Source organism: Abramis brama (genome assembly GCF_963993115.1).
Source record: "Abramis brama genome assembly, chromosome: 11".
NCBI lineage: Eukaryota > Metazoa > Chordata > Actinopteri > Cypriniformes > Leuciscidae > Abramis > Abramis brama.
Genome location: NC_139973.1, coordinates 37550474 through 37575746, shown reverse-complemented (window position 1 = coordinate 37575746; position 25273 = coordinate 37550474). Strand labels below are relative to the sequence as shown.

Genomic DNA, 25273 nt, shown 5'->3' with positions numbered 1-25273 from the left:
ATGTGTTTGCTGCTGACCATTGATGATCCAATTCGACCATACTAATAAGCAAAAATGACTATAGATACACAAAACATTTGTTTTTATTGCTGAAGTAAGTGTTCAATGTCCCTCTCATGCGTCCTATTCTTCTGCAATTCAGAATGGCAGCACAGCTGAAAGGTTAGTTTGAGCGGCGCCCTCTACTGTACAGGCGTGAATTTATATTTCCTTCAGCCTAAGGCTCATTCAGTTCACTTTTGGTATGAAAGGGCCTTTACATTTGCCCAAAAATAGAACTTTTGTGTTTTTTTGTGATTAAAAAACAAACAAGAAAGCCCAGCCCAGATAAGAAAAGGTTAGTAAAAAGTAACAAAATTATATATTATATATGATATATATATTATATATATAAGCAATCTGAATCAGTCTTATAACACTGCTTGCTCACTAAAATTGGTCAGCTCCTTACTTCACTAAACTGCACATTTTTACACGTCACCAAACAGAACAGCAAAAATAATAACAGTTGTTCTTATTAGGGCTGGTCGTTGTTTTACCTGTGTGTAACCTGTGTGCTGTCACTGGGATGCAGGATCCGGCAGGTAGTGAAGGTGTACGTGGAAAAAGTGGAGCTCTGATATTTCCCAGGGTTTATAGCTAAACAAACAAAAAAGTGATCAACAAACATGCATTATTATTCAGGAATGGACACATGTTGGTTGCAGTGACAGCTTTTTACCTGTAGAGGACGCTTTAGAGACGGCATTCAGGTCAAACTGGGGATCTGCTGATCCTGAGACTCCAGAACTGACTGTAGGAGAAGCTGTCTGGTTAACTGCTGTTGCTATGGAGACAACCGTTGCTATGGGCACAGGGGAGTTCCTGAGGGATGCAGGAAGGGGCGGGGCATTAGCTGGGTTTTGGACACGCCTCCTCTCGGTCTTCTCTTCCGGAGTGGATGATGACCGCACGTGAAATGTGATTCCTTCCTCCTCTTCTTCCTCATCCTCTTTTGTTTTTGTGGCCTGTGTCTCCTCCTCTTTTCTCTTATGTTCCCATGAGAGTTTTGCCTGGTCTTCATCTTCTTCAAGGTCATTCAGGTGATAAACACTGTCTTGAGGGAGAGGGCGGAAGCCTTTGGTAACTACACCTGGATGTGGGTCTAGAATAGTGGCCAGGTGGGGTTTAGCCAACTGCTGCCAGTGATGAAGAGTCAGAGAACCTGCAGATCCAGGACAACAGGGACAAACATTCAGCATCATGTGACACTGAAGACTGGAGTAATGATGCTGAAAATTCAGCTTTGATCACAGTAATGACATATTAAAAGGTATTAAAATAGAAAACTGTTAATTAAACATTAATATATATTGATGGAACGTTAACAATAATACATGCTTTTAGTTTATTTAAATTCAGTTAAACAATGCATTAACCATAAAGTGTGACAGTAAAAATGACAAAATCCCTTTTCATAAAAAGAGAAATGTATCCAAATGCTCATAGTCCATACATTGACTATCTTAATTAACTGTTTGAACATAATCAACTAAGAAGTACATGCCGATTTCAGAAAAACTTGGCTGTTTTTTAGGCACGCTATCCTATCCTCACCTTCCATTGGTTTAACAATCTGCAGTTTTTCAGGAAGAAATGTCTTGAAACAGCTGGAGGAAAAGGAGAATTCTGATAGGTTGGTGAAAGAAGAGACGGTGCTTCCCATTGGTGAACTGCATCCGCTCGCGCCTGCGTCCGACGACTCCGCCAACAGCTTCAGCTTCCGGTCTCGCTCTGCCTGGAAGAACTGTCGCTCACACACGAAGTTCTGCCTCCGCAGGGAGAGCCGGTTCACGGCTGACGTCAGGTCGTTTCCTCCGGGAGAACCGGGCTGACCTCGACGGGGGTTCTCTCTGCAGCGCACACACACGCGTGTCAGAAACACACAGATGCATTGTGGGTATAAATTAGGGCAGGCGCGGATGAATCCAATGTTTTGAGGAGAACGTGCGGCTGTCAGTCGCTGCGCCGGTGTGGATACTGGCATTCGGGATCACAGATTCTACTTTTTGGAAGTATGACCAACACAAGAATTTTCACCGGAAAATATCATTTGAACAAGCAAGTAACATCCACTTTTGTTCTGACCAACTAAGGGAAAAAAAGCATTGCAGTAAATCGCGCTCACGATCGCTTCTCAATTATCACGTCAATGCCACTGGAATTAAAAACATTATTACAAGCTTACCGTTTTGAATCGAGCTACGACAAGCAGATAGTTTTGAACACTGGCTGGTTATGTACTTGCTCAAACATTTATTTTGGATCATTTTTAACCCAAAAAAGTTACGGACTGCAGCTTTAATGTTCAGAGAAAAAAAGTACTGTATTGTCTCCTATGCCCACAAGAGGGTGCAAGCGAGCGCAATAAGCAAATATAAAACGAATCAAGCATCCCATCTTTTATTTAAATTAAATAACATTAACTTTTTTTAACATTAACATTAACTTTTGAAACAATTGTTCTTAAATAAAATATAATTTCCTTAATGTGCATGCAAGGAAAATTAGGTTACAAAAGTGCATAAAACTGTGTAAGTGCATTAGTAACCTCAGAAAACATGTCTCGCGCGCCTCTTGACCTTTTACAGTCTATGCTCTTGACACATAAAAAATTTGAATGCACGGTTTTTGCATTCGAATGTGCAGGTTTTCTTTTTAAATTCGACGAATATTCAAAATTAAAAATTTTATTTGACAGCCCTAAGTATAAATACATTCTCCAGTCACACTCACTTGGTGACGTCCACATCTCCAGCTTCTTCCTCTGTGTTGTGTGTGTGTGATGGATAGGGCACTGGTGTCATGATCACGCCGCTGCGAGCGGATCCAGGGATCGGAGGCACAGCGGCAGCCGCTCTCATCACGGCCCGATTCACTGACTGTACCGTCTGGAACACACGCTTGTGGGTCGACCTTCAAAGACAGAGCGGACGGGGTCAAAGGTCAGTACTGCTGAAGGACCACATGGCTACAGAAACGTGACGGTGTGTGTAAGGGAGAATGGTGAGTGTCACCTCTGGTCCTCAAAGGCGATTTCTTCATCTACACTCAACTCTCTCCTCATAGTACCTTCAATCTCAGCTGCCAAAGAATCCTGAAGGACAAAAAATAAAAGAGCAATGATTATATACCTGTTAACCCAAAGAGACAGAGTAAAAAACAAAAAAAAACAAAATGAAATGAAATAAAAAAACAAAACAAAAACAAAACTGAAACGAGAAATAAAATAAAACAAAAAAAAGGAATTAACTGAAACAAATGAAAAACTAAAACTAAATAAAAAAAATAAAAAAATAAAATAAAAAAAGCAAAACAAAAACAAAAAATTAAACGAGAAACGAGACATAAAATAAAACAAAAAACGGAATTAAATAAAAAAACAAAGCAAAACAAAAACAAAAAATGAAACGAGAAATAAAACAAAAAATTTAATTAAATGAAACAAAAATGAAAACCCCCCAAAAATGAAAAACTAAATTAAATGAAATAATAAAAAACAAAAACTAAATTAAATAAAACATATAAAAATAAAATGAAAACAAAGCAAAACAAAAAATGAAATGAGAAATAAAACAAAAACTAAACAAAATAAAACCGAAAAAAATTATTAAAAAAAATACATACAATGAAAAAGACAAAACAAAAACTAAATGAAACAAAATAAAACAAAGCAATCACAAAAACAAAACTAAACAAAATGAGAAATAAAAAGAACAAATGAAATGCAATGGATATTATAATGCTTAGCATGTGTAGGTTACTGAATAAGTTTCTTTTAAGAACAGATGTGATTGTAAAAGAAGAAATGTGTGTGAGAGAGATGGAGGAGTGGAGCAAGAGATTGTGTTTCTCACCATGGGATAGAGTCCATAAGACAGGTGTCTGCGCAGGCCTGCAGACGGAGTGCTCTTACTGCGCAGCTCCTTAATCTCCTCCTGAGACTCATGTAACATTCCCACACACTCCGCATTTCTGTCGGACAGCTCCTTCAGCTAACACACACACACACACACACACAACTGTTTATATTCCGCAGGCAGCTGGTATGCCTCATAATACAGTAGAGTAGGCCTGTTATGAAAATTACTATATTGTACGATATATGGACATGATTTCGATCATTTTTGAGGAACTCGACATTGCCCATTGTGTTTACATGCTTGCTGTTTGTTAACATAAGAATGAATGTCACCAACATTTTAGCCAGTCTTGACTGCATCCCAACCTTAACTTATCAGACCTCAAGGTTCCACCCAAAATGCCATAACCAATCAGAGAAAAGTGGAAAATATATATTTTCATTTTAAGTCACAGGATCATCATTTTCATGATCGAACATTTCTGGAAATCATGCGCATTCCTAGATTTATTTATTTAGGATATACATTTTTTTTCTAATTCCAATGCCTGAATATTCTTAAGAATTAAAAATTGCTCTTTGATGCACTTGGGTGTACTTGCATTATTATGCTCTTATATATCTATATTTCTATATCGTCATTAAATCAGTGAGACAAAATGGTCTTAAAATGACAGTAATATCATTGATTGCAATTATTTCTGGGACAATATATTGCCCCAAAAAATGAGAGAGAGAGTTCGATATGCTGATATACAGAGAGATTTAAGACATTCTTGCCATAATACTTCCAGTGAAATGATCACAGCATTGCTTATTAACTAACACTGTCCTGTGACGCATTATAACACGCCAGCCTCTACGGTCATATTTCAGAAGTTCAGCTAAAGTGCAATGATAAGACAGACACACCACATGAATGGATAAGTTTATGGCCTTTTCTAAATCACAGTGACTAAGCTGCTTTGCTGTAAAACTTTAAAACTGATATTTAAAATGCTTTAAGACCTTAAATCAAGCGGATTAATTCAAACAAGGCCCTTAACCTCGCATTTCAGTAAAACAGGGCTTTTTAAACAGAGTGAACCGTCTTAATCCAGATTTGCAGACGGATTGTCTTACGGTTCATTACATCAGTATGTGTGTGTAGCTTTACCTCAGCCGTAAGTTGCCGTTGTGCTTCCTTTGAGGCTTGAAGGTGAATTCTCAGCTCTTCTTTCTCTAGCGCCAACTGAGAAAACCAAGACATACTCAATTATACATCAACGTACACTATTGTTCAAAAATAGATAAAAAAAATCTTTTTTTTTGAAAAAAAGTTTCTTTTGCTCACCAAGGCTGCATTTATTTAAAGGGTAACTCTCGCCCAAATGCAACCTTGGGTCTTTTTGTTAATTTACCCGAGGCAAACTTTCATGTAAAAGCATAATTAGAATGGAAACGCCACTTTTAAGTTTGACCATATTTTCGTTTTCAGTCAAATTGCCTTTTGAATGGGAGTGCTTGGGGCACTTCTATGATAGCATCAAAATGATAGCATCTATTTTTAAAACACTAAGAAGGCTCGACACAACATGAAACTTTGCTCGAAGTATCACCAGGGGCTCTACACATGAACTCGAACATTGAGAACACTGTTAAATTATCAATGTTAAAACAGTGTTGAAACCGTGATACATTTCGGGATTTTTGATGAATAGAAAGTTTAAAAGAACAGCATTATAAATGGTCACTTTTGGTGAAAAAAAGTAATTCTTAAAAAAAAAAATAATAATAATATCTTGCTGACCCCAAACCTCTGAAGAGTAGTGTAAAAGTAGATGTGGCGTGATGTATGCTGACCTCTTTGACTCTGTGCTGGAGCTCTACGATCTGTGTGAGGAGTTGGGCGATCTCCTCCTGATGTCTCATTAAATCCTCGTTCTTCAGGGAGAGCTCTTCCGTCAGTGACACCATCTGACTGTTTGACTCGCCTGTTAAACAAACACACTGAATAAACAACTCTAAAAGAACCCACATCACATTCAATAGAATGTTTCCACGCACTAATTTTCATCAATCCGAATGAATCCAATCTGATTTCAGATTCTGAAAGTTCTGTTTATATGAGACCTATACGTTGCAATACGATTCACATAATCGTTAATATGTGCATTACAAAGGTTTTAAGTCTAAAAAAATGAAGAACGCCTCTGCAATAATGTCAGCAGAGCAACCATAAGCATATATATATATATCCAATGCCTGAATATATATATATATATATATATATATATATATTAGAGATGCACCGATTACAATTTTCTGGGCCGATTCCGATTTCCGATTTTTCATTAAGTTTGACCTGCCGATACCGATTTCATTTTTTCTAACCACAGCACACACAAATATTTATTTTATATCTTTTCTGTAATAGAACATTTTACTATTTGCATAGTACATATTTTTTTTAACAGATAAACGCTATAAAATAGAACTATATAAATTACTCCAGGTGTGGGTAATTCACACACATCTAAGGTGCAGTGTTATGGAAGAACCATTTCCTTTTCACTTTCAATATCCAATAATTTTTTTATATATGTATTTAGCAAACTAAACGTCTGTATGAACAGGGAATGGCAATAAAATAATATATAAATAAAAAATAAAATAAATATAGCCTTGCAGTATAAAGATATTTCTCAAAGCACACACACACACACACACACATGCCTATTGCAATCACTTGTACAAACTGAATAATAAAACAAGTTTAAATGGGTACATTTTCTATAAATATTAGTCTTCGTTTTCTTTTCTGACATAGCCTACTCCAGTTCTTGTTAAAACACGCAAATTCTGTGCATTTTGGGCACTTTTTTTGTGAAACCATATTTAGGCTATTTTGTCCGTCAAAAGTGTGTTTTCCCTTTAATTGAGCGTGAGCAGTGCAGCAAATGGACTCGGCGCCGAAACACGCGCTTCACTGCTCACGACGCTCCTGCTCCCGTTGTGAATGCACTCATTGATTAACATGCACGCCGAAAAAAAAATACACGCTTGCGGTCTGAACGGACGTAATTCACGAGGTTTCCTACATGTGTGTTCCGTGTGCACGTGTGAATCGTGATGCTGATGTTGCGCGATGTTAATCATGTGGCGCCCGAGTGCATTTGACCGGCATAAAATCGGCATTTGTCAGACTGACCGGCCGGTCGCCGGTCACGGCCGATCACGTGAAAATCGGCCAATTCCGGTCACCAGCCGATCAATCGGTGCATCTCTAATATATATATATATATATATATATATATATATATATATATAATCTGACAAATACTATATGTATGAAGAGCTTTTTAAGGCAAACATTTTGTAAATATTCACAGCACTGCACATGTGCACCAGGTATGTTTGAATCCGATTGAGAAAATGGTCAGTTGAGTGGATTGTTTTAGGTCTGTCTCACCCTTCCAATCCGTTCAAGTGCTTTCAGACTGATTGCGTTGTTTACATGAAGACGTTTCAGTCCGATTGAGCCAACAATCTGATTACTAATGGATTATTTGGTTGCATGCAAGCATATCTAATGTTTTTTTTAATGTACTGAGGCTCTGTTCCAACCCTAGAGAGACATTTTTAGTTATCATAGTGGTCTTTGAATGCAGAGGCTGTTTTAAAATGCAGGCTGCAAAATTGCACATCGGCCAAAATCAACAGCAGTCGCATGATTTTTTTGTGGAATCCCAGAACGCACACAAATTTAGTGTCCATTAATGAGGTTTAATTTGGTTTATGATGCTGCTGATTATACAGAGTCGTTAAAGTTGATTTGGAGCTTGGAAATACTCACGTAGCTCTTTAACGCAGTCGTTCACCAGCTGCTGTTCTTTCTCCTCATAAGTGAAGGTCTCTTTCTTCAGGTGACAGGCCTGTAAAACATCAGAGGTCACGCTTTCGTCAAACCCGTCAGCTCCTGTAATATCAGGCAGAGCCCGTGCCGCACCTCAGATCTCAGCGAGAGGTTCTCGTCCTCCAGCTCCTGGAGTTTGGCCTGAAGGGCCTCCAGCTGGCTGAGGGCGAGAGCGGCCCCTGAGGGCCCCTGGTGGCGTAACGGCGTGGAGCAGCTGGAGTCGGTCTCGCTCTCCTCGCTGGCGCTCGCAACCATCCGGAGGAGCTCATCCTTCTTCGCCAACTCATGCTGAAGCTGATGAACCTGATACAGAGAGTTTGTGTGTGTTGCTTTAAAGCTGTAGCTTATGAAATCGGTTTTAGTTTTAGCATATCTAATTAATTGAATGAAACTTGTACAATTTGACAACAACTTATTAAAAGTTTAACCAAAATTACATTTTTAGGACCCTATGAAATCGGTTTTATTTTTTATAAATTCCATTTTATTTTTCCCAAATTAGTTTTTTCCCCCCTACTTTTAACTTTCCTGGGTTCCATTTTAATTATTAAATTACATTTTAATGATCAAAAAGACAACTAATCAATTGAATTCATAAAATTAATTATTTTTTAGCCACAATATGAAAATTTTGACCGATACCGATAATCCTTCATATTTGAAAGCCGATAACCGATATATTGGCCGATAAATCTAAATCCAATTTTTTTTAATCATTTTTGAGAGCATGATAACAAAAACAAAAGTCTCACCATTAAAAGCCATGTCCCAAGCACACAATTATAATAATGTTCTCATTATAATTTTATGTAGCCTATATGACTTGAGTAGCACATGTTGCACATGTTGCAGTATTTTCTGTTTTTGAAGTGATTCCAAGCGTATTTTAAGCAATTTAAAACCATCAGCTGAAGGAAATAATCCATTGGCTTTAATATATCGGCCAAATTTTTTTATCGGGCCGATAATGATAACATTAAAAATGAACATATATCGGCCGACACTGATATAGTGGCCGATATATCGTGCATCCCTATTTTTTTTTTCAATAATAAGGCCCTATGAAATCTTTCATTTTGTCTGAAATACTATGTTGTATGTTAATTTTTCTGGATTTATGATTTAATACAAATGTACTATCAAAAACGGTGTTTATCAAATATATGCATAAAACATTAACGATTTAACACAGAGACAAACAGAACATACAGACTTCATATTTCACTAGTGGTCTTTTTGCGGTTAAATATTCACAGACACCAGTCCATATCGCATTCGCAATTACACTACTTTTGATTTATTCATCCAAATTCGAAATCCTACTTGTACACGTTTAGCCTCAATTTTTCATGTGAAAGCGTGTTGTACCTGGTCTACAGCCTGTGCTAGCTGCTCCTCCAGAGATTCGTTTCGCTCCTGCAGCACATGGTTCCTCTGCAGGAGAGACTGACCAATCCGTGCGGCCAATTCCAGATCGCGATCCCTCTGCGGGACGACATCGCAATGCAAACAGACAGCCAATCAAGAGTCATTACGATCAAAAGCAAACTAGACAAAGCACTTTATCACAGTTTGCTGAACGATCACATCACTCACTTCAGCCAGGAGGTGTGTGACCACGTCGATGTCATTGTAGGTCTTGGTCATCTGCTCCACCCGGTCAGCGCTGAGGACTACAGAGAGAGAGAGAGAGAGACAGGCAAAGAGTCACACAAACAAAATCCTGAAAGAAATCCTACAAATACTGGCAACTACACTAGCGGTGCACAGGTAAATAAATATTTTTTTTCTATAAATAAAGAGAAGAAAAATAATAGTTTTTTTTCCTCTCTCGGAAAGACAAACCAAAATAGGAAGGTGTAGAAACACCCACATGCCATATGGCAAGCTCTACACATGCACCACACACACACACACACACACTGCAGTGATGTCATGCACAAACCCAAAGTGCATTCAAAAACACATGTATTCAGATTCACTAGTAATTGCATGCACTACACACTTTTTTTAAGAGAGAGAAATTACTATTTTTATTTAGCAAGGATGCATTAAATTGATCAAAAGTGACAGTAAAGACATTTATAATGTTACCTGTTTTCAACATCGATAATAATAATCAGAATTGTTTAATGAGCAGCAAATCATCATATTAGAATGATTTCTGAAGGATCATGTGACACTGAAGACTGGAGTAATGATGCTGAAAATTCAGCTTTGATCACAGGAATAAATTATAGTTTAAAATATATGAGAATGGAAAACGGTAAATTTAAAATCTAATAATATTTCACAATATTACTGCTTTTTACTGTATTTTTGATCAAATAAATGCAGCCGTGGTGAGCAGAAGAGAAAACCAAATCTCAAACTTATGACAGTAGTGTACATGGATCGAAATCTAAAGTGAGTTTACTCTACACTACAGATGTACTGCTCTCTACTGCATATCAACACTAGAACTTTAAAGGGGTCATTTTCTAGACGTTTTATTTTTTCCTTAAGGCTAACTAATAACTTTTGTCAAAGTTGCACCAAATGTTATTTAACAGGGTTTCCTTTTAATTTCCCATTTGTGCGAGAACCTGTGCCCAAACCAGATGCACTGCAACAAATCGATAATCAATGAAACCGGTTTGCTCAAAATTGCAAACTTTTGCAATGTTCACATTCAGCATTGATAGATACATTGCTTGCTGTGACATGATTTGACTACTGTACCTTTAAGGCTTTATGTAAATTAGATCCATTACAGATCTGTGATTGGCTAACCTCTTCACATATGAAATGAGTAACAATGCCAAATTATGAATTTATGTGTTAATGTAGGTTTTCTTATGTTAATGTGCTCACAGTTCAGCTTAGTTTCAATAGATGTTCCAGGTGGAATGGAGAGGGAGTTTTGAGTTGTAAATAACAGAGATGTTTACATATTAAATAAGAGTTTTATATAGCGTTTTCCATGATATGACCCCTTTAATGTGAGTTTCAGATGGCTCTAGGACACTGCAGTGCATTTAACACACCAGACTACACATGCTGGTTGTCCGAGGTCAAATACTAGCTCAAAAATAGAAGCAGAAACTAGGAAGGACAGGCTTTCTGTAAGAATAGATGACAGATGAGTGGAATATAGACAGATAAAGCATCAGACAGACCGTGTGTTACCTTTAGAGAGGCTGTTAGAGCCATTATGGGGGTAAGAGGAACCAACAGCTAGAAATGCTGCAGAAGGAATGAGAGAAAGAGAACGAGAGAGAGGGAAGAAGAGAAGCAAGAGAGAGAGAAGTATTATATGCTGAGGAATTCGGGTAAACATTGACAGACCAAATGAAAGACACCATCACCAGTGGAGAGAGAGAGAGAGAGGGAAAATGGAGGAATAATGAAGCACCTGACAGCAGTCACTGTCCCGTGAGCAATCCTGAATTAAAATAAATACATTCTCATTAGGTTTAAACACACAAACGCAGTTGTTTCACTATATTAATGAGGACAATGCATAAGACTTCCATTGATTTTATATCAGGTTCACGATATTTTCCATGGCCTTACTCAACCCATCACAGAAAGATGTGCAAAACACTAGATTTAAAGAAAAACATGTTTTGGCTGATTTATTAGCCTTTAACTAGTGAGGAACAGTAAAATGTCCCCACTAGTTGGTTGTCATAACACACACACACACACACACACACACACACACACACACAGAAGTCCACTTGAAAAGTATGATTATAATGCCAGTGATCTTTGCTCGCTTTCTTAATTTTATATATATATATATATATTGTGGTGAGCAAGACGAGGCCGAGGGCCTGGAGAGAACGGCACGAGGCCGGTGGCGTGATTGATAATGAGCGACACCTGTGCGACGCACCGGCCTCGTATCTCTCACGGAAGCATAACAGGAGGAGCGACGACAGTGAAGATCGAGAGAGGACCAGGCCTGGACTGTTTTATTTGATGTTTTGTTTTATTATGTGTGTCTTTAATTTGGTTTTTGTATTTGTTTATTTATTTTATTAAAAGTCTTTGAATGTTCGCCGGTTCCCGCCTCCTACTTTTATATATATATATACACAGTACTGTGCAAAAGTCTTAGGCATGTTAATATCCCCCCAATGTTTCTTCATGTAATCACAGACGGACTCGATGATGGTGAGATCAGATCATACCGGCTGTTGTCAGACTCCTTGTGCATACACAAATCTCACTGGATTATTACAATTAATGGCAAAAAGAATGTTTGGAAATGTAAACTGATTTCTCTTCTGACACACTACAGCAAAATATATAAATAACTGACTTAAAACCATTTTTTTTGGGGGGGGGGGGATATTAACATGCCTAAGACTTTTGCATAGTACTGTGTATATATATATATATTGCAATGTATTAAACGTGTGATTGAATACGATTGACAATGATAACCATAGCAATGTGCGGAACAAAACAATCTGATAATGTATGTCAAATTATATGTTCATTAAGACTTGGTGTAAACACAAAATAATAGACCTGACACTTTTTTTCTATGTACTTTGTTGTTCACTTTTTACATATAAATGTACAGATTTTTTAAATAGTTCTAAGCACTTTGTTTTTATGATCTGCCCTGACAGTGATTATTTTTTACTTCATGAATAAATAGTATAAGTTAAAATTACAAACTGTTTCTTTGCATTTATTTTGGATGTATTGTCAGTCCTGGGCTTACAGGTCACATGGGTAGAATACTTTGTACTGTTTGTGTGTGGATGACCGTGTTTGTCCGCCACCACCGAAGACCATTTTTGACCCAGGAAAAACCCTGTTGTTATACTATATTATAGACAATATTATCCTGTAATCAGAGTCATCATCTGATCATTTAGATTGAGACACAGATTAAAAGATTATCTGGTATATGGCCTACACTTAACTAGATTTAAACAAAATAAAACACAGTAGATTTGTCTCCAAACTATAGCTACGTTAAATTTGGTAAATATTTAACTTGTAAATATCCAAACTCTAACCTGACTCAAAACATCTTAATATCTAACCCATGTTACATCAGCCTAACAAGAATGACTGTAAATAAAACAATAGTAAGTGTACACACTACCATTCAAAAGTTTGGGGTTGGTAAGATTTTTAAAATGTTTTTGAAAGTAGTCTCTTCTGCTCACCAAGGATGCATTTATTTGATCAAAAATACAGTAAAAACAGTGAAATATATATATATTTTTTCTATTTTACTACTATTTTTTAATATAATGTCTTCCTGTGATCAAAGCTGAATTTTCAGCATCATTACTCCAGTCTTCAGTGTCACATGATCCTTCAGAATCATTGTAATATGATGCTCAAGTGGCTCCTCAAGAAACATTTTTGTTATCAACATTATTTTTCAGGATTCTTAATAGAATAGAACAGCATTTATTTGAAAGAGAAATCTTTTGTAACATTACATGTGTCTTTATTGTCACTTTTTCTCAATTTGATGCATCCTTGCTGATAGTATTAATTTCTTTCCAAAAAACAACAACTTTTGAACGGTATTGTCCATCTCGTGCTTGTGTACCAAATTTCCATACATTCATCCATTTCCATACATTCATTAAAATTCCAAATACAATCACTGGAAATCTGGAATAATCAATTCCCATTAGGGCTGCACGATATTGAAGAAAAATGCGATAACTCATTAAATAATGCGATATTCGATATGCGATACGATAATGCTTAAAGTGTGTAAAATAAACTTAAATTATCTTTCAAATATATTTAAAGTTATATAACCTACATCCGTGTTTCACATTCTTTTTGTGACAAGAAAACAACCTCTGAAAGTGAACATTAGTGTTTTACTGTAGCATAAGAAGTGTTATTTTAACATCAGTGTAAACCACAGGGTTTAGGGTTTCAGGTTATCCTACATTAGGGTTATTTAACAACAGAAACTGAATAATCAAATGTAAAAATAAAACACTGCTTAGTTTTCACTGTATGAATTAAATATGTACCGATTCTTATTAAAGCAACAAAAGTTATTCAGCCAAGAGCAGTGAGTGATTTTCTCTTTGTCTTTTGTTCATGACCCCAGTTATTGCAAGCTGTTGCGATATGCATATTACGATATATACATTTGTGATATTTCGATAATTTCGATATATTGTGCAGCCCATTCCCATTCTCTAGCTCTCTCTAACAGACACACACAGACACACACACCCTTACCTGATGCGAGATGGTGAGCTGGGATCTCTTCACTCAACTGAGGCATCATGGCACTACTTCACTGATATCAACACATACCTCTATCCCGACCCAAACACACACACACACACCAACTAAACCTCCATTCCCACAGAAACCTCAAGCCTCATAAACACTCATGACTCTGCAGTTCAGCCACGGATGCTCTGATCCGCTCAGTCTAGTTCAGACGTACATACCGGTATATAAACTGTTGTATAATGGTGTCATGAAGAGCCTCAGCAATAAGTGACGCATTAGTTATCAGACACAAGGAGACCTTTGATCTCCAGCAATACATCAGATGTGTCAGTCCGGTCAGTTCACTTCCACTACCACTGCAAAACTCTCCCTTGCAAAACTGCTGGCCACAAATTTGAGATAAATGGAGAGCTCTGGGATTTTTGCATAATCAACATGACCGAGCACAACACAATAACACTGCAACACGGATGTTTGACCTGGAAACCCGAATGAGCCGTCGTCCTTTTACTGGTGTTGTTAATGTAGTTGATAAACCGTTAACTAAAAACTATTAAATAGCTGAAATAAAATAAAATAAAATATAAATATTAGATGAAAACCCCATTTAATGCAGTTAGTTATTTTGTTAAGTTTAAGTTAAAGTGCTAAAATTAGCGAACAATGGAAATAAAAATACAGCTAAACAGAAATATTAAAAATAAAAAAAAAAATGACAAAAGCACATACAATTATTAAAGGGGTGGTATAATGCCCTTTTCACAAGATGTAAAATATATCTATGATGTCCCCAGAGTGTGTGTGTGAAGTTTTAGCGCAAAATACCCCACAGATATTTTTATATAGCAAGTTAAAGTTGTCACTTTTTGAGGGTTTGCAAAAACGCACCGTTTTGTGCCTGGCCCTTTAAATGCAAATGAGCTGCTGCAGAGGGCGGGGTTTCAAGAGCTCATGTCTGTTAGCAGCTGCTATTACCTCATGCAGACACACTAAAATGACAGAAACTGTTCTGCCTTTAATGTTAAACGGAGTCAGATAAGGATGGAGAGACTCAAGAAGAAGTGACAACATGTAGAATGCAACAGGACGTCTCTGAATGGTTAGTTGATGAATTTATGTTGCTGATGTGGAGTTAACTATCTTCAATTAGGATATTCTGTCATGATAAATCAATAAATTGCTCATATATGAACTGTTGTGAGATGCACACAGAGTGACTTTCTATTGCATGTGAAAAGATGGATGCTAAAGTTTGAGCTGACTCACAAATGTACTCTTATACAACAACTTTTCCTCTTCTCAACATGGACTGCGTGTTCCTGGGGGCGGGGTTTATGTAAATTCTAGGGTTAGTGATGTCACTAACCCGAGATAAATGTCCTGTAGTCCCAACCAGCCATTTGTTGTAGTCCTTTTCTTTAAAAGCAAATATCTCCCTTTGCTTTGAACTTTGAGCGTTGTAACTTTGCAGATGTTGTTTATGATCAAACAGCGACATTACACACTAACTAAAGTTAGAAAAGTGAAATCACACTCAACCACCCCTTTAAAACACTTTCAAATTTAAAATATATCAAATAATAGTATATAAATAATACTAAACTATTGCCTATTACAGATATAAAAGGAATCTGATTTGACTTTAATTTGATTTAATTAGATAAGCAATCTAATTAAATTGCATACGCACATACTAAATTGGCTGATCTCCTATACAAAAAAATGTACTGTAATGGCTATGGTATTTTTGTGAAAACTGCTAGTTGATTCATTCAATATAGTCTATGAAGTGAGTGAGGAATCAAGTTTTCACCTGCAATAGCAGCAATACTGTTTATATAGTCTTACATTAATTAAAATGTTCAATTTTCATCAAGACCTTAGTAAATGGTGTACTAGGATCTTCTATTATGTCTGTCCCTCTATAAATATGACATTGAGCTCTTGTTCATGCACTCTCATGTTCAGCCCTAAGTTTATAAACCTGAAATAGCCTCCATCTGCCCCTTCTCAGGTTATTCTTAGCATCACATCATCATCCAGCTGGGAGAAACTAGGGCAACAAGTCTCTCCGCAGGACTCCTCTTTTCAGAGCTACCCTAAACCCACACACCCTCACTCATTAGTGCTCTAGCACGTACACATGGGTTATCGCTGAACCCACTGACTTGATGTTTCAATAGTCTCCAACAGCAGAGCCACAGGTCCTGACTGTTTCAGGACAGCCGCACCAGGCCAGCTGTCTCAGACTGGAGATTATAGCCTCATTAAGAGTAGGGTTAGTGGTGGGGTGAGGTTAGCCATTTGCTAGGGTGGAGTTTAAAGTTGTAGTGAGGTTAGGGTTAGTGGAGAGTGTGTATTATAGGAGATGGTCAGCTCTGCCCTAACTCCCGGTCTGAGACAGCTGGCCTGGCACTGCGGCTCTGCAATAAGACATATCTCTGATGTTTGTGTAGTTAAAGATACAGTCACACTAGATATTTAAAAAACTGTTTCAAAACTTAGTGAGCAGAATTTCAAGTCATCACAGGAGTGCTCTCGACATGAAGTCTGATTCGGACAAATTTGTACGTTTATTTGGCATCACACACATCCTTCATCGAAAGGATGAGCACTGCGAAAAGTTCAGTGAAAAAAGACGAAGCGAGAGAAATTGTGTTAAAATTTGCATTTAAAAAATGCATATGAAAAGTATCAATAACAAACAAAATTTGTTTAGCATCAATAAAAATAGATTATTTCAACGACTATTGCATGCAGGCCTATAACTAACAACTGTTAATAAATCGATGAATCTGTTGATTATATCTTTGATTATTAATTATTGCGAAGATACAAATATTCATGGTGCCAATATGTCAACTATATTACTGCACAGGTCTTATGTATTGTTGTATATATTAATATATCCAAAATTACTCGCATACATACTATATACTCCCGTAAAGCGATGCTATAGCAAATCTCTGTCAACTGCTTGATTTTTAATATCATAACATAATGTAAACTACTTTATTTCCCAGCTCTAATCAGCCAAATGCAACTTAATGAAGATATTAAAATATTAAAAACATTAACATCATGCTTTTATTTTTATTTTATTTAAAGCTGCTTTGAAACAATTGACTTAAAACTTGAATAATAATAATACTAAAAAAAGATGAATTTTAATCCATTATTTACAAAATTGTTATTCCACATCCTGGCCAGTGTTGTCATCCAAACAATGTGCAATTTAAAGACAATGAATGTATCTGTGTAAGCTATGTGCAAAAAAACCCTTAAACGTTAAGTTTTGCAAACATTAAACTCCATTTAAGGAGGTTTTATGACAGCAACTTCCACGACTGTAGACACACTAGGTTTTGAAACAGAGCTAATGTAGTATGTAGGCCTACTATGGACAAGTTTAAATCCTGCAGGAAACACACAAAGCATGTCACGTGTCATGTTGGTCAGCTTAAAGATGACATCAGCACAACATGAACTCTTACAGATGACATCAGCACACTTGGCTGATCTCAGAGACGCAGAGACACGCGAGCTCTCACTTCATGTACACACTGCAGAATCGAGCCAGCACACACCCTCAACAAAACTGCCACAAAAACTCAAACGAAGCATTTAACAACGCCTGCATGCAACTACACAAACAGATGGACACAACACACAATGCATTCATACAGAAACACACACGCGCGAGTTCACCCCACATGCCCTGTCCGTTATAGATGACCTTGAATTGTCAGAAGTCCTGTAGTGTCTGCACAAATACTAAAAAATAAAACAACACGCTCACACACACACACACACACACACACACCTCTTTATGATGAGTGCATGTACAAATCTCGATATCGTCTCACCTTCTGCAGCACATTGATCATAGAGCTCCTCATGTTGTATGTTTAGCACCGGCATGACCTCTTCTCTCTCTATTCATCCCTCCATCCATCTGCCCCTCTCCCTCCCGCCCCGTGACGCTGTCAGCTGCACTTAAGAGACCTGACCACTGAATTCCTGTGCCCTTGCCAGGGACGGGCACACACACACACACACACACACACACACAGCATATGCGCAACCGTGTGGGGCCGTCAAAGCAATGCAACTAACTAAACTACATGTTTCAGCTGTAGATTTCAGATAATGTAGATTTGCCACTTTTGCCCCCGAGGTGTCCCGATACAATGCAACTATAAAATAATTATTCTGATACCATATAAGTATTACAAGTAATAAGTAATACAGTAAGTATTAAGTAATACAATTTTGTGTCACACACAGCTTTATAGCAGAGCTGAAGTTAAAAAACAAACATGTCCTAAAATTTCCTCTCTCCATTATGTAACATTGGAAAGTTTGATTGATTTTAAGGAATCGGATTGTTCTGGAAACTCATGTAAATGATCCTTTTTAAAAGGTTTAAATCTTCTAAGGAGTAAGGACAACATGAATTATTTACTCTTTTTAAATGAATTATAAAACTCTAGGACTGTACAACAATAATAATGTACGATCATTTTTTTTATTTCATATTTTTTTAAGGGAATTTAATGGTACTAAATGAGATTTATGCAGCAGTTATAATCCATTTATTACCTGTTAACATCTATTTGAGCATAGACCAAAATGAAATTTCTTAAATGTTAAATCTTAAATGCTTTAGAGCACAGAGTTAAGTCTGAAGAAAGAAGAAACTTGGCAGATTATTGCTGAACTGAAAAAAAAAAATATATATAATAATAATAATAATAACTTAAATGTTTAAAAGTATAAGAGTTTATCGTTCTGGAAAATGCACAAATACTATTTTTAATTTTTATATGAGATATATATTTTCCAAAACATGTTTTGCTCTAAAACGGCAAGTAAATCAAAGCAATAATTATTTTGATTTATTTGTGTTCACTACCAAACGTTTCCACTAGTTGAAATTCGATTCCCATTCATTTCCAATGCAGTCATTTTTGACCATGAGAAGTACAAGTGTGGCTAATTTTTTTCAGGCCATCTAACCTTTTTGAATCACATCCATGTTTTTTTTTTTTTTTTGTGTTCACACAAGAAAGTGGTAAAAACTTTACCAAGTTTCGTACCATTAAAATGAAGTAAAAAATTCTTAAAAACAAAACATTACATTTTTCGTTAAAAAATGCCTGAAGATTACCAGCGGTTAGCTTCCACAACAATGGCAATCCTGACAGACATAGCAACCAAACAGTCATGCACACGTGTTTGGCTGCAAACACACACTCAGAGTGACTTACTCATGTAGCGGAAAGTTTCCTCGGCCAGCATGGGTGAGATGGCGCTGGGTTCCTCTGGAGAGCAGGAGGGGGAGATGACCCAGTCCTGACCCTCGTAGAGATACAGCGAATCCCTGCTGACACCCCCGTCACACACCTTACTGCCCTCATCTACAGGACACACAGAAAGAACTCACATTCAATCAGGAGTTCAATGAACTTCACAATGTCAGAAGAGACATTTTGAATCCATGCACACCATCTGCTGTTCATTCAGGTCAGGATACACGTGGCCATATTATGAGGAATCATAATTACCTTGATCTGTTGAGATAAAAAAATAATAACTTTCAGAACTCTAAACTCCCTCCACAGAGCGTTTGGAACTTCTGCAACTTTGTGGCGTAATGTGCAAAACATGAAATTAATTACTCACTGGATTTACTAAACGACTAGTTCATTAGTCCGCGATGAGGAAGCATTGTCTAATTATTCTGCATCATGTTTTTCTGTGCCATGACTAATGAATCATCCTGACCAATCCCTAGATGTCACTGCAAATGACCATCCACGTTTACATTACACGTTAAAATCAACTGAACATCCTGAGCTTAAGTTAGAAATTAAATCTGACAATCTAAATGCTAAATTTACCCTGAAATAACCCATTAGAGAGCAATTACATGACGCACTTTATACTACAATAATGATAAACATTCAAGTACACACTTTCAGTCTGAACAACACAAGACAAAAAAAAAAACACAATATAACAATAAATGTCAACCAGCAAAACCACAATCAATGAAAAATTCTCATATCACATATTGGACTGGTTGGAAATGTTGCATTGATTTTAAAATGAAAGGGGAAATATATGGATTTCTATTGTTATTTCAATATGTTCCTTGATTATATAAGTAATATATTTTGCAAATATGTTTATTTTCAACCCTCATTCTGATCCTCTCTGAAAAGCTCTGGCTTGTCAGTAAATGGCCACTGTTGATTGGCTAAAGTCATTGCATAAGAAAAAATAATCAACGCCCACACACTACTGCACAGGAATAAGTGTTTCGAAAACATTATCCATATAAAACCATCATTTACAGACAAAGCTATATGGAGCTGCTGTCAGATCCAATACAGTTGCTGCTTCATCTTTCAATAAATGTTTCTTTGCGCACTCTCCATTACACTGTGCCTCGTTTACAAGACAATCTGCAGTCAAACGCTCCGAACAAACATATAATCCTCACACGCGATCTGGGACGCCATTAAAAATAAACCTTCATCTTGTTCCTGATGCTGGGATGTTTAAACAGACAGGTTAAAGTCACCATGAAATCAAAATTGAAAATTCGTATTTTTTTATGGAATACTGCAGTATTATAATGATTTATCCATACACATCGTTTTTTTCTTTTTAATTCATGTGCTGTTAAATTCAGCAACATCTCTTCTCTGATGATGCGTTTACTGGCGTGAGGGCGGGGCAACCTGTCACTCACACGAGATCCACCAATAGCAAACCACAACCATCCAATCAATTCCTCATAGACCAAATCAAGCCCCACCCGACATTTTTTCCATATTTGATGAGCCGTTTCACTCGGATATACGTCACAATAGGGAAAAAAAAAGACAACTTGTTTCATATCGACTTTAAGTGACTGAACACCAGTGGGCGGGGCCAATGGTGTGATGATGTATAACTAGTCTTGCTCTAGAGGCAATCCTATGCAAATGTATTTGCCCATGTGATGTCAGAAATCCCCACATGTTCAAATGAATTGCTCTTCTTGTACGGATGAGGACATTTTAAGACATGCAATTTTGGAAGTTTTAATGGTACAAAGACCTCTTATTTGTCAACAGATCAAGGCAAATTTGATTTTTATCATGTCATGAGCCCTTTAAGTTTAATTTCCCTCTCTTCCTTTTCTTTTTGCTCTGTAACATATTTCCGATTGGGTGAATATGTGGTTCAGTGGAGCAGTTTACTGTAGTAACTCAGCCTGATGTGACTTCCTCTTTCTGTGTCTCACACACACACACACACACCTGTTCCCGCAGCTGTGTCCTTCTTCTCAACGCTCATGGGCTTCACCTCGAACATTCTGATTGGTCAGCTGGGCGAATGATGGCGGGGCTTCTCACTCATGCCCAAACCGCACGAGCAGAAGACGTGAAGGCTGCTGATGTCACATCCTGTTTTGCATTAAGACACCATGGAGATGCGCAGACTCCAGCCTATACCTGAAGGACACAGAAAATACCATGACATTTACAGTAATAATCATATGCACATTTCAGAGGCCATGTGTTTCACATTTCACATGTGTTTTCATGTATATAATCACTCCTCATTCGCTCTCTGCTGACATTTCAGTGTTTCTCCTCCAGCTGTTTGGCAGATTATCTCTCCGCTCCAGCAAGCCTGTGTGAGACCGAGCGAGAGACAATAATCCAGGCTAACATTTGAACCATTATGTCATTTGGAGAGCTATGTGAAAGGCTTCAGTTGTCCATTACAAGAAAGGTTTAATATTTTTTTAATGATGATTTATGTTGAAGTATACAATACATCAGAACCAATTTAATTCGTTTTATTAAAAGAAAATTAAATATGCATAATGAATAACAACAGCAACAACAATAATGATTGAATATTATGATTATTATTTTTATATTCATAATGTACAGGTTTTTTTTCCTTTTTTTTTTTTTTTGTTTCACATTATGTGATTATTACTGTATTATTACTGTTATTATTGCTATTTATTAATAAAAACTGTATGCATAATTCATACTTTTACTACTACTAATAATTATTATGATAGTGTAACATATACATAGTTATGAGTGCAGATTGGATCTAATGCAGTGACACTGATTCAAGTGTGACTTGAAAGTTTTTGGTGCGCCTGTCTGTCTCTAAAGCGTGACTGTCTTCCTCAGGACAGGGGGGGCGAGAGAGGGGCGAGTGAGGGGCACTTCCTGTTGTTCAGAAAAAGAAAGGCTCCAGAACGGTTTAAAGGAGCACACATGAACTTCCTGTCTTGAGGTCTGGAGAGAAGAAAATCCCACATAAGTGTAGGCCTGATGAGGTTTACAGAACATGGTATTCATTTGGAAAACAAGGGTTGGTTCTATAACGGATAAAAGACGAGAGCCAAAAGTCTGCTTACAAAAATGTACTATAAATCACAAGGCAGAAAAATAAATAAAGATAGCAGAGAAGTAGGCTATATTCACATTCACGCAGACCCTTTTATACAGCACAACTTACAAACAACCTCAGTGTGAGGTTTCACTCATGTTTGCAGCAGGTGATTCATGGAGCGAGTCGGTAACATTGTTTTTAAAAGAAGATTTATCAAATAATGATCAAGATAACACAGTATAAATGTGAAATATCTGCTAAAGGAACATTTCTGATCATTATAAATGTTGAAAATATTGCTGTGCTGCTTACTGTTTTTGTGGAAACTGTGATATATATATTTTTCAGGATCCATCGATGAAGTTTTTTTTGTATTCACATGGTTTTGTAACAATGTGCATTTGTTTGTTAAACTCAAATGTGTGTTTGTGTGTGTATATAGAGAGATCAAAACAGACCGGTTGTACCACAAACAAAAGTGAAAGTGAATAGAAATGCATTACAATGTATTACAAATAATAATGGGAACAATTTAATATAACAAATTCCTGTAATGACCATTACTTGGCTGATACATTTCAAGTTAAACTCCAGCTTCAGAGTTTAGACATATTTTTTATTAATATTTTGTCAATATTATACTGTAACTAATACTGTACTGACCATCTCATCTGCTTTCACTTGCAACTAATCCTCAGAACAGGATCTTCAGCACTTAATCCTCAGTGTTGTACCGTTTCCCAAAAACTATTTATTAAACCTGAAAACTTGATTTTGTCACGGTGTCAGGTTGTGTTCTCCAGGTGTCCACTAGATGTCCTCCTTCCCCACGGTGTCTGTCACATTTTGAACTACATTCCCCACGATCCTTGTCTCATCATTACACTCAGCTGTTCCTTATCACTGATCATTGCACTCAGCCATTTTCCCATTATCATTGTCTATTCCCTGTGTATATAACCCTGTCTGTTTTAGTGTGTGTCACGGAGTCCTTGTATTTTTCACGCCACTTCTGAGTTCTGTTCTTGCTGTTTGTATTGTTCCTGTTTATGTTGGATTGCTACTTTGGTTTTGACCCCTGCTTGGACTGTTTATGAGTACGGATTACCCTAATAAATAATACTTACTGCATTTGGATCCTATCCTTGTTTTTGTGTGTGGAACGTGACAGATTTATTCTCTTGTTATAGTCAGGAGATAAGCAGCTGTGCAAGGCCTTTCTGTCAAATATAATTCCCAACAACGATATTTATATTCTTCCTCTTTTTTTGTCTTACTTCAGGAAGTTATTGTCTCTTGGGAAGTGCAGAGATTGTGATGACAACCTGTTCTTTTAATATCGATCGAGCCTCATGCCCACAACGTCTGACCAGCCCATTACAGGAAACAGATATTCAAATCCATAAGCCGGACACAGAGTTATTAATAATCCCAACCTGACTCAATGCAAAACCAGCATCACTGGAAAAACAAGCATATATCAACACATCAGACTGTCCTTTTATTGACGCATCCCAAAAGTAAAGGTATATTTGTGAAGGTGTGGTTCTGCTGTTCAGGACTTTGCCAGCATGACTTCCAACAAGCTCCATCTAAATGACACCTGAAATAAGCTATTACACGTCGTCCCATTTATTCTCAGCCTCTCGGATGCTTAAGGGAGAGGAGAACCGTCAATAAACCTCCATTAGCATCTGTTCATCAATCTTCCCAATCTGCAATCATGGAACGGTTACAAACTAAAACAAAACAAAAACCACGTGAGAGATCAGAGGGCTCGCGTTTAAGTCTGAAATATGACTGAAAGGAAACTATTAAAGTCAAACACATGAGGCCTGATGTCTGTTATTGCAATTTTTGCAATTAATGTACGGCATCATTAAAGGAATCAAAATGTTATATAAACAAATTCATTTTTAGCTTACATTCTTTTCTTTTAATTAAAGTAACTTGTTAAATCTGTTGTCAAACAATAAACAAACAATCAGATAATACAGTATAAATATGAAATATTATTATTGTTATTATTGAGTTTAGCTATAGGTCTATATGTACTCTGGGTGTGTGTGTGTATGTGTATATACACACATGCATATATATATATATATATATATATATATATATATATATATATATATATACACACACACACACACACACATATATACATACACTTAATACTTAAATACATAATCGTAAAATCACTCATGTATGAACTTCTGTTAACAGGTCGTGTTCATAAAACTAAAATTCATAAATCATCAGATGTTAGTGATGGATTATTAATTGTCTGTGCTTGATGAATGTGATGAAAATCATGTATAACATCTGAACACAAATACAGCACAGAGATGCTCTATGATAAAGCCCATTTGATCTGATGCAACAGATTTCATAATCCCTGCAGATGTCACACAGATTATCCAGATCTTTAAAATGCGCAGATTTAGAACAGAAAACACACCAACCCGTCTATTGAACACTCGTTAAAAAACAAACAGAGAACAATATGCGTTGAACTACATGCATTGATCTGCATCCTAACGGCCATATGAGCAGAAGCACATCCCGTGACCCGTCAAACTCATCCACTCATCCCACACACACACATCTCTGTACACCAGCTGTGAAAGAGCGGAAAATATCTCCCTCTCTTACCTTTGGTTCACGTAAAATCCGTTTATCCGAGCGTTAGTGGTACATGTGGCTCCTGTCAGTTCGAGCGTTTGAGACAATAGCGAACAGAGCGAGGAGGGAGGGGTATTTGGGGAAGAGTTTGGGCAAATCTGGCGTCAGTGATCCATAAATACGTCATATATTCCGCGACATTTATTTTG

At 36.9% G+C, this 25273-nt stretch overlaps 1 protein-coding gene across 3 annotated transcripts in view; it reads right to left on the bottom strand.

Moving 5' to 3' along the window:
- trak2 (trafficking protein, kinesin binding 2) overlaps positions 1-25209 on the bottom strand; it is a 28406-nt gene extending 3197 nt beyond the window's left edge. Inside the window, exons 1-15 of one of the 3 annotated variants that reach the window (XM_084128977.1) lie at positions 25095-25209; positions 21335-21529; positions 19292-19441; positions 9393-9469; positions 9165-9281; positions 7890-8099; positions 7737-7815; positions 5744-5874; positions 5058-5132; positions 3897-4034; positions 3057-3136; positions 2776-2955; positions 1597-1892; positions 722-1204; positions 540-639 (exon numbers count right to left, since the gene is read on the bottom strand). In XM_084128977.1, coding sequence (XP_083985103.1) covers positions 540-639; positions 722-1204; positions 1597-1892; positions 2776-2955; positions 3057-3136; positions 3897-4034; positions 5058-5132; positions 5744-5874; positions 7737-7815; positions 7890-8099; positions 9165-9281; positions 9393-9469; positions 19292-19441; positions 21335-21389 — 2171 coding nt within the window. In that variant the 5' untranslated portion in view covers positions 21390-21529; positions 25095-25209. Of the gene's footprint in view, positions 1-539; positions 640-721; positions 1205-1596; positions 1893-2775; positions 2956-3056; positions 3137-3896; positions 4035-5057; positions 5133-5743; positions 5875-7736; positions 7816-7889; positions 8100-9164; positions 9282-9392; positions 9470-10964; positions 11022-17887; positions 18017-19291; positions 19442-21334; positions 21530-25094 lie in introns of those variants that run through there. The other 2 variants (XM_084128978.1, XM_084128979.1) reach the window with 2 other exon arrangements.
- Between the last annotated feature and the right edge of the window lie 64 nt (positions 25210-25273).